The sequence below is a fragment of the Chroicocephalus ridibundus genome, chromosome 8, assembly GCF_963924245.1.
Source record: "Chroicocephalus ridibundus chromosome 8, bChrRid1.1, whole genome shotgun sequence".
NCBI classification, from domain to species: domain Eukaryota; kingdom Metazoa; phylum Chordata; class Aves; order Charadriiformes; family Laridae; genus Chroicocephalus; species Chroicocephalus ridibundus.
In genome coordinates, this window is record NC_086291.1 from 17,028,935 (window position 1) to 17,039,831 (window position 10,897).

At 46.3% G+C, this 10,897-nt stretch overlaps 1 protein-coding gene across 1 annotated transcript in view; it reads right to left on the minus strand.

Annotated features, from left to right (window-relative positions):
- Nucleotides 1-10,667, minus strand: part of COL24A1 (collagen type XXIV alpha 1 chain) — a 149,560-nt gene extending 138,893 nt beyond the window's left edge. Inside the window, exons 1-2 of the mRNA XM_063344940.1 lie at nucleotides 10,212-10,667; nucleotides 3,446-3,507 (exon numbers count right to left, since the gene is read on the minus strand). Coding sequence (XP_063201010.1) covers nucleotides 3,446-3,507; nucleotides 10,212-10,267 — 118 coding nt within the window. The 5' untranslated portion in view covers nucleotides 10,268-10,667. The remainder of the gene's footprint in view (nucleotides 1-3,445; nucleotides 3,508-10,211) is intronic.
- Between the last annotated feature and the right edge of the window lie 230 nt (nucleotides 10,668-10,897).

The window sequence follows — 10,897 nt, forward strand, 5'->3', positions numbered from 1 at the left end:
GCAACTAATTGTATTTTAAAATATGTGCAATTATATATTTGTATTTCAAAATAACAATGTACGTGGTCTGCCTGAAGTATTGTAAATTGAAGTACAAACCAAAAAAGCTTAAACTTAAATTGGCTTAAAACAGTCAATTTAAAAATGACACTCGAGAGTATCACTATTAAATCTCAACCTGCAAGCAAAATTGCCAAAATTTTGGCAGCTCTGATTTGAAAACAGCACGTTGTTTAAAAGCTACTTAAAAAAAAAAGGAAAAACATCTGAAAGCATGATGAGAAATAAGACACATTCTCCAGGTCCTCCAAACAGATTTCTGCGAACAATGACAGGTCTTGAAAAAGCTAAACACAAAAAAATGCCGTGTGAAAAATTACAGCAAAAGATTAAGTATCAACTAATTATTCCTTGCTGACTTGCTGCCTGTTAACCCACCATCAAGCCAAATGGCTGTTCCAAACTTTTTTGGCCAGTCGCTTCATTTCTGGTCCAACATGTATTTTTATTTTATTTTAAGGGCTTTCAGAAGCTCTTGGCAGTACAAAGGGTTTTGGGAGCAAGCAATCCTCTCAACTCTTCCTCGCAGCATGACAACCACTATTTTCTTTACCTATCAGTAGTCAGTTTTCTTTGTTTACCCATGTCTGCAAAACATCTGTCTTCACTTACTGTTCACTCAACCCATTAGTCTTCCAAACTGTAACAGCTCATCTTCTTGGAGGAACAGTTTTTTGGGTTTTTGGTGTCAAGTGCTTTCCTTCCACCTTCTAGAACTTGAAAAATTCACGACCTTACTGCATCATGAGGAGAGGCAAAACCTAACATGGACTCCGGCAAAAAATCTTCTGACCCTCTCATGGCACAAAAAATATCCCAGAAAGGAATGGGGGTGGGATGAGGGGATTTGGCTATTTAGTCATTCCTCACCCCTATTCTGTTCAGTCTCTCTTGTTCGTTTTCCACATTCCTCCATACTCATGACTACTCCGAAGGCAGGATATTTGCGGTGCTTTCTCCATTTCAGCGATCCTAGTATACACATTACTCACTTTCCCTTTGCCAGTATGGCAAAGACAAGGGTCATTCATCAGTCAGCTCCACCCAAACTGAAAGTAGTCACCCATCAGGTTGCCCATTTCCCAGGTGACGCTGCATCTGCAGTTGGGTAAATTAAGATACCTGGCTGCAATGCTCTCCCAGACACCAGGCCAAGTGACTGGTCTAGGAAAGGCAACCAGACACACTGATTCTGTATCAACTGTATATTCTTTGAGCCACACTCAAAGTACCATTCCTAAAGGCTGAGGCTGTGTCTTTACATATATTTCACTGAACACAATTTATAGCAGCCTACCAAAATGAACAAGGCATAGCTTCTCAGGTAAAGCACGCACAGGCTGTCCCAACAGCTCAGGAGAGAAGGAATGTTAATTACTCTAGCTAGCATTTTCATATTTGGCAGAATACTCTTTTTTTTTTTTTTTAAATACAACTGCCAAGAAAGTTTTAATAACCACTTAACTGTTAACATATTCCTAATGGGCAGACAATCCTGTTCCTGGACAAACTCTAAGCACTGTGAAGGAGCAGCGCTAGCTCTGCAGGTTAGATACTGAGACTGAAGAATACACTTGAGCTGCTCTGTTTTTTTAAGGAGGTTTCCTCAGGCTGCTGTTCTCCAAACTGCTTTTTGCAACCTTGGTTATACACTGCGCAAATAAAGCGGATGAGGGACCAAATTCACCCACGGGCAGAAAGTTGCATCAAGGTTCAATGCATCGTTTTGATCCCAAGCAAGCACTTAAAGAAAATTAAGTTGTGTATGGGATCTATGCATGGAGGGTGGAGGGGGGTTTCCATTGTGTAAAGCTTCTCATATGGCTATCTAGAAATGCTGTTGAGAAATAAAAATAATAATATAAAAAAAGAGTAGGAAAGCTCCTTCATCTGCTGGTGACAAAATACAAAAACAAGCAGATATAAGCATGTCAAGACCAGAGGCTTTATCCCATTTCTGCAAAGCTCTGTGCACAAAATACTCTCAGCCGAGAGGCAAATAAGCCTCAGAGTGCACCCACTCCCTGTGCCACTGCCGTCCCCAGTCCTGTAGCCTTCACGGTTCTCGCCTGAAGTTTCATTAAAAAAAGCAATTCTCAGGCTAAGGCACACGAGAAGTGATAGAAATTGTTTATTTCTTTGCAGAGGGGGAGGGTGGGCTGGAGGGATGAAGGCCAACCATCACTGCACACCTGTCCCTGGCATCCCTCACCTCCTCCCGCTACACCGGGAGAAGGCAAGCTGCCTCCCTAAACCAGCCTCTCCCTTTCCGTCCCCACAGGCCTGGAGCGGGGCAGGCCACACACAGCTATGGGTGCTGCCACTCCTCTGATGAGAGCTTGGCTCAGCTGTTAGAAAAATCCGGGGAAATCCCGTCATCACGAAAGCGTATGTCCCCCATTGAGATGAATGTGAAAAAGCAACAACCAGTCCTACCAGGCAAACTAACGGAAGGCAAAACTACAAAGAGAACAGGGGAAAAAACAACTGGAATAAAAAAAAAAGCAAGCTTCGCCACTTGCAGGGAACTATGAGAAGGAAAAAGGCAGTGGTGAGAATAATGGTGAGAGGCTGCCGAGATATCCCACAGGGCTCTAGCAAAACGTTATCAGCAATGAGTCTTGCCTTAAACGTGCAAGCCAGCTGTGCGTGAGTACCGAATAGCTGGGTGTTTCCAGTTAACACACTTAGCAGCCAAGGATGGCCCATTTCTTGCTTCACCTGTACGGTGAAGGAACATGGCAGAGAAGTGCTACTGCCACTCTCCTGGCAGATAAGACATGGCTAATGGCACGTTAGCCCCCACCACTTCGGGACGCCGATACTCCCACAGCGGTCTCTAGTGCAAGCTGCACATCTGGTGCAGTTATAACAGCTGGCAGATCAAAAAAGAAACTTAAAACAAGACAACCCTATTTCCCCACTAACATCTGCATCTGAATGCAAAACCAAATGAATACACAATTTCACTTTTTGCTTTAATGATGCCAGCCTAGACTAAGCCTTTATTATCTGCAATGGCTTGCTTGCGCAGCCCTAAGTGCAAAGGTAACTCAAGTCAGAGCTTGCCACCCCCAAGGACACCCACTTGCAGTGAAGACACAAGCAAAGCCTTTTCACTGTACAAGGCTTCTCTTTTATGAAGAGCTTGCTTAAATATGTAAGCAATTTCATAGAGAGAAAGTCTGAGTAATTTTCAAAAGGTCATCTTTTCCAAACTGGTTGCTTTAAACTTTTGCTCTCATTATTCTGTAGCTGGTATTTTCTTTAATTCACCATTAAGGAACTGAACTCTAAGGTCACTAGTAACAGCAGCCCATTTACTCTTTTCATCTAGTAACAGATTATACAAATATCCTGTCATAAAAAAAAAAAGCGTTCTCACCTTGTTTGGGTACTTGTGCAACACCCACAGCTACACATATTGCAATTAAAAGGAGAGTTTTCCTAAAAGGGAAAGAAAGAAAAGAACTTGTGAGAAAATATCTAAAGTTTCAGAACTCCCGGGAATTAGGAGCTTGATTCAGTGTCCAAAGTCAATGGCAGGATACCATTGACTTCAGCAAGTCCTGGATCAAAGCCATCACGCTGTACAACTTCCCACTAATGCTGAGAAGGCATTTTACACAAAGATCGAGGATTACGTATACCCTCATATATAGTACATATATTTTGCAGTTACTTTATTAATAAAGCCAGGGTATCTGGTTTATATTTTCTTGCAGCAGCCTTCAAATATGAATGCTGCTATGTACTAAATGCCTTCCTGGAAAGAAAAAAAAGTTACTGTAAAGAAGCTATAAAACAAATGACAAGTTAATGCCTGTAGAGATCAGTTGATACTTTTATCCCAGCGTACCTGCTATCAGGCCTGTCACTGTATCACTTCATTTTACCATAAATGAAAATGTTGTGTCACATTTTTGTTCCCGTATGATAAAATTGTGTCGTGTTACAAACAAGACATGCTCTTCACAAAAAATTAAAAAATCCCATTACATTTTGACTTAAAACTTCATGCTGAGATAGAAGAGAGCAATACTGATAGGTACTATACACTCACTGATTGTGACAAACATATATAAGGTTGATATAGATTATGTGCTCGAAATTTGCTTTAAATGAAGACACCGTTGGCAAAGCGTTGGGCAAAAAAACCCGTTCTTATTATGGTTAAACACAGACTGTCTGCTATTTTTTACTCCATTATTGTATTAGCATCTAACCACACTTTATCAGTGACTAGATCTTCTAATAAATGAGAAATATGTTTTCTGTTAATGTTGGACATCCAGGCACAGAAACAGACGTATGTGACAATATAGTAACCTGTATCTATTTAGTGCACAGAAGAAATATTTCTAAAGTATCATAAACATAGTTCTGATACTGACTACCCAAGTCACACTCTAGCCACAGCTCGGCCTTCTTGATCATTAACATATGTAACCTCATTTACTTTTCATAATATTAAGCATTAGACAAACTAAAAGCATTTGCTGGACCATGCCAGAGAACGCTTAAGTATCTGGAATAAACAGTATTTGAAAGTAACCCAGTTGCAACTAAACACCTTTAACTTCATCTGATGTAGCTTTGCCAGCTAATTAGTTAGGTTTGCACAGCACAAAACGCTCAGGAAGAAAATCCCACCGCTTTATACAGCCACACGTGGTTCAGACAGCAATGACAGACAAGTTCCTTCCACTGAGTGATCACTGCCAGGTTACCTTCAGCTCAGAGGATAATGAATGTATAAACCAAGTATTAGTAATGCTACAATGACAAGAAATCATGCTATGATTTAATTATTTATATACACGTGTATATACACACACATATATAGAACAGTATCTAAAAAAAAAAAAAATCAATTCACACATTCATGAAACATCCAAGTGTATGAAAATCACAAAGGAAGATATCTGTGTTTGTCACTCAGTCTGCTCGGTGAAATAAAGAAAAAGTCAGAATTCACATATCTAGCAGAAGATGGGTTTGATCACTTACCCTCCTTCCACTTAGGCAGTTTTACTGTGGGGTTTCACCCCAGTTTTCAAACCACGTCCCCCTCAGGAGGAGGTACTCGCAGCTGGCATCGCTGCTTCTTGCGCCCCCCCCTCCCCAGTCCCGCCCAACCCCAGCAGCAGGTAGTTCTCAACCGCCCCCTCCCCAAGCCCAGCCCCTGATAGACACCTGCCAACCAAAACCTACTGGCTGAGCCTCCCCCCAGTTCCTGTTATGAGGAAAACCACCCATGGCAAATGCTGGGAGGAGAAAGGAAGACCCAACAAACTCCCGTTCCTTACAGATGTGTTGGTTCAAACAATAATTTTTACAAAGTGCACTATCCACCACCCCTGAGTCTCCAGCTGGCAGACCTCTCTGCTGTCCTCTCCTCTGGACTGAATTCACAAATTGCCACACTGATTTTCAGGCAAAGCACTTATTTAAACAGGATTTCAAATTACAGGGGCAGAGAAGACGAGCTTTATATTTTTCCTGCTATGATATATTTTAAAGAATCTCCTGCAGCATTCTTCAAAACACCTGCTCAAAGATGTCAAAGCGAACAAGCAGGCTGGATCTTGGACAAAATTAGGTCCATTGTAGGTTATGCACCTACGTGTGGATTTACATATTGTGAGAGTCTAAGTTCTGGCAATCAGAACAAATGAATAATTTAAGAAACAGTAAAGCATAATAATAGCAATATTTTGTCATTGGTATTGCCTCTGTGAAACTGTAGATACATCATGTTTCTTAGAAGGAAATGCACAGAATGTATAGGGTATTAAAAAATAGACATCATTGCTCCAGTTCTCATCACAGAAGGGGAGTGCGGTGGAAACTACGCCTTATAAATCCCTACATGCTTGTAAGGGCACGTTTTAAAATTAACCACTGCAATCCCCAGCTGTTCCTCTCTTCAGGCTTACTCCTGCTACAGCCACGAAACGTCTACTGGAGCCGTTCTGCCGCTCCTGCAAGAGACCTAATATTGACTGTTGTCCAAACAGCAGTTTAGCTACGGGACACTCACTTCTTTTTTCCAGCTCTGAAGACCAGAATTCAAGTTCTGGTGTTATTTCACAAGTAACTAGTTTCTGTGTCACACAATGCATCATCTTTTGACCTAATGAGAAGCTCAGCCACAGGGGATTAGCTCGGTTAGGAAGAAAGTCCACACATTGCACTGTATCAGCTAAAACTCAGGACATTTATTTATTTATTTGTTTGTTTGACTTTCATGGGCGCAAAATGAATCCACAATTAAAAATAGTATTTCACATTTTAGGTAACTCCAAAGTCAGGATGCTCAAAGAACCCCAGAGCCCAAAGTGCGAAGATGACTCCTCTTAACATTACAACAGCCTCTTCCACAGCGCCAGCCAGGGACAAGCTGTGTGTCAGGTATCTGCCTCCATCACCTCCCAGCAAATGCTGTAGGAAGGCAAGAAATTCCAAAATGCTCCCAGGGCTGTAAATTACATGGATGTAACTGGATATACAGAAACATTTAGTGCGAGGTAAAGACAAATGTCTGGCTTACACAGTACTCTCCAGCTAATGTCAAGAACAGATGAGTGATCAGCTAAGAGAAAAAACAGGGATCAGAGACAACCATAGGGCTGGAGTTCCCCTAATGCGTGGGAAAAAAGTTAGTCTTCCTTCTACCTTTTTTCAGAAGTAAAACTTTTTGTAAATGAAACCATGTGCAACCTGAAGGGAAGTTGTACCAGGGAGACCTCCCTGGCTGAAAATGAAAAAAAAAGAAATTCTGTCCTTCTGAGAGAATCTGTTCATGCAAACCCACCCCTCTTGGTCAAGACCACTCCTCTTTGCATTAAAAGCTGCAGAGCAGCCAGTTCTCAACCTCCATTCTCACAAAAGCACTGCCACTAAACCAGGCTCCCTGCCATGTAACATTTATACGGCTTCATCCATCGTCTGCCATAGCTGCAAGGGACAAAGCAAGCAGCATGCTGAAAGCCTGGGCCACCTGCCTTAGCTGAGCCCATAGCTCTTGAGGAGACTTGCCCTGTTGGGACATGACAACAGAAAAATGCAAAAGCAGATGGCCAGGAGACTCCAGCTGATTCAAATGCTGGCTATTTTTCCGCCTTTAATGTCTGTCACACATGAAGCTGTTCCAATACCCCTTGGCTATGTCCTGCCCTAGAGTCTAGGTATCTCTTGAGCTTCCTCCCCTCCTCCTGCCTTTTCATCCTCCTATTTTACACACAAGCACAAGCTGACAGCAACTACATAACTGTTTGGAGAAAGGCACTATCAAACATGGTTGAGCTATTCTACCACTTAAAACAAAGCTTAGTCTTTCTGATAATCTTTGACATCTTGTGGCTGTTTGCCTCTTCCTATGTGCAGACAGCAACTATCCGTGTTTATTTTTTTCCATTAAGGATGACAGATGGATGAGGAAACTGATAAGCTTCAAAGCAAGTTGTGACAAGCAACGATGCAAAATTCCACCCTCTGAAGACTACTCAGCAGTGTACAGTGCTCAGGTTTGGTCAGTGCAGAGCGGTGCAGGGTAACAGTATCCTCTTCGTTCCAGGCTAGCTGCCTGAACGTCAGGTTTAAAGGAAGAAATGCCACTGACTGCGAGAGAAGGCAGGAAACCTGTTCCCGGTATAACTGGCACAGGTGCAGAACACACTAAGCTCGAGGGCTGCATTCAGCCCTCCGCTCGTCAGTGATGACGGTTTAAATGCCAGCACCTGCCCCACATGCATTACCTCATTAGATCTCCTCTGAGGACTGCTGAGGACAATGGCCCAGTTTATGTCCATCAAGCCCAAGGAGGGCTTTGGGAAGGGTGATACCACCTTGGGGACACAGATGCCCCGGGCTTCTCAAAGACCGCAAGCTATTAAAAATCTTATCTTTCAAGATCTGAAAAGAAAGATATCTTCCTCTGCTGCTATTATGAAATTAGCCAGCAGGGCCAGTGCTGCAGTTTGAAGAGACCCACAATCAACACGGTTTGAGGGGACACAACAACCTCCACAGCCTCTCCCAGGTGAGAGCTGCATGCCCTTTGGGCAGGGATGCCACTGTGCACCTAACCAGAGAGAGGGACGCTCCTGAATCCTGTGCCAAAGGTTCACAAGTTGAAAGAAGGGGGAAAGGGAGAGACACAAGATAAGGTACGAGGCAGAGGATCAAAAGGTGTATTGCTCTTTCCTCCTGAGGAGCAGCGACCTAAGAGCAGTCCTACCACAGTGCTGTGCTGCGGAGAAAGGAAACTCCCTGCCTGGTGGCCCAGCCACTCTCTGGACAGCATTTGGCTTAAGATGGGAAACTACCACATCCAGAGGAACAGTCAACTGCTTAGTATTTCTAAGAGGAGAAACATTAATTTAAAAGGTGTGATCTTTGAACCATTTTATGAGCATGTCCTTTATTTTTTACGCTAGCTCTTTCGTCTGGCCGGAGTACACCAAGTGTTTCCCTCTGTATTAAGGTACAAGTACACAGCTGAAATCCCACTCCTGTGAAATACTCTCTTCTCTCAAGGTTTGTCTCCATGCATCTTGTAGATCACTCTTCAAACGTTCTAAAACTCAGCACTCGCAAGAGATAAGGGGAACAGAAGGCTGTTCCCCCTTAAAACAGTGTTTTAAAATGAAATACTCTGTCAACAAATTTGGTGGGATATTTAGGAGTCGTGGAGCTGTAGAAGCCTTATTTATTTAGCCTGCAGAGACAGCCCTATACAGGTAGCAGGTCTGACCTAACAGCATTTCCACAAAAAGGTGGTCTGGGTTGCAAAGGACTGATATGCTATAGAAACCTGACCCTTTTGTGAAGGCTTCTGATTTCTCAACACAGGCAAGTAACCAGGTTGCTTTCTCTCTAGTCAAGTAAATCAGGTAAACAAGATTAATTCTGTCTGTAAAGAAGCATATAGATATATATGCTGAAGCTATCTCAGATTTTGAACTTGGGTAAACTACATCTGTACTGCTTTACTATAATTCAATTTATGTTTCTCTATCAGCAATATCCCTTAACAGATAAGAAGTAAACCCCTTTTTAGATTGCATTCAGATGATGCCTGAAATCCCACAGACGCAGCCATTAAACATGCAGATCTCCCGGGAAGGCCACCTTCAGGCAGCCACCTAACTGCTCATAAGCACTCAATCGCACCCAGATTATACACCAGGCACACTCGAGCAACATAATCCTCACTACAACACAAAACTAATCCTCACTACAACACAAAACTAATCCTCCTCTGTCCGGCTCGGAGCTCCCAGTAAACTTCATTTAAGCCATAGCTGAATAAAATAAGCACTTTGCAAAAAGAGACACATACTGGTAATCTAGATAACATCATTACAACTATAAAAAGTTCACAATCATCTTGCCCAGGCTGCTTTTAGGCAAACTATAGAGGACAGCGGAGCTCTGCCTTTGCATCATAGATGACCGTACATTAGAAATACCTAAACCTATTGCAGAAGCATGTAAATAGTTATCTGGTCATCTCCATTATTAAGAGAGCAGCTTCAGCTCTTAAACATAAATTCTGCAGGTTTTGGCTGTTCGCTTTAACAGCTAGGTACCAACAGGCAGGGCGAGCAGCCGGGCTACCGGGGGGTGCAGAGGCACGCTCTCCCCCAGGATCCCCGTCACCCCCTCGGGGAGCGGCGTGCGCTGGCTCTCGGGACAGGCTGCCCCTGCGGGGGTGGGAGCACACACCTCCGTAACCCTCCCCGGGCCGGGCTGCGGGTTTGGACGGGGACAGGATGACACGAGGGTGCTGGACGGCACCGGGAGCATCCAGGAAAGCAAGAGGGAGAGGAGAGACAAGGGGGAGCGCCTGAAGGGCCAGGGGCGTGGGGAGGAGAGAGACGCACAGCCGCCGGCACAGCCGGGCTTCGTGCCGGGAGCCGGCAGCCCGCGGCCCCGCCGGTCCTCCCGGGACACCCGGGACCTCGTGGGGCTACGGCTGCTGTTCGGGGGCGTACGAGTGTGGGACAGCCCACCCGGGTCGCCGTCCTCTGCCCCCGTCCCCTGCCCGCCCCGCGGCCGAGCCCCCCGCCCCGGTGCGGTGCGCCCCGTCGGGGTCCGTGCGGGGGAGCGGGTCCCGCCGTCGCGCCTCCCCGGCTCCCGCTTACGTTCGTGCCGCGGGAGAGATGCGTCCTCGCCTTGTCCTCTCGGCTCCCAAATGCATTTGTATGCATTTGCCCGGGCAGCGGAGATCCGAGGGAAAGCCGGAGCCCAGCACCGCAGGGTCAGGTCCTGTCCATGAAACCCCGCCGGCACCGAGCTGCTCCGCCGAGCTCCGCGCAAGCCCGGGGGCGGCCCGCGTACAGCCCGCGGGCGCGGCAGCGGCTGGGGAGGGAAGTGAAGGATAGGGACGGGGGGTGGGGGCGACCGGGGCCGGGTGGCGGGGGAGCCCCGCGGCTGCCCGCGGAGTCCGGCGGCGGAGCGGCGCTTGCAGCCGCCTGCCCCGGCACCGGCGGAACTTCCCGCCCGCCGCGGTGTTGGGTTTCAGCGCCGGCTGCCTGGCGATTACATCAGCAAACACGGCCCCCGGGGCGGGCCGGACCCCGGCCGCGCATGGTGCGCTCTGCCCCGCGCAAGTCCCGTCCCGTGTGTGTGTGTGTGTGTCCTCCCACGCCCGAACCGCCGGGCGTGGATCCGGGACGGCAGCCGAGCGCCGCCCGCCCCAGCGGCGGCGGAGCCGCGGAGGGAGAGCGGAGCGGAGCGGAGCGGGCGGTGGGCTGGGGAGGAGGGAGACAGGTGATGCCGTTCAGCGCATCCGAGGGGCGAGGAGCGGCTTCGGTTCCCGCTGGGAAGG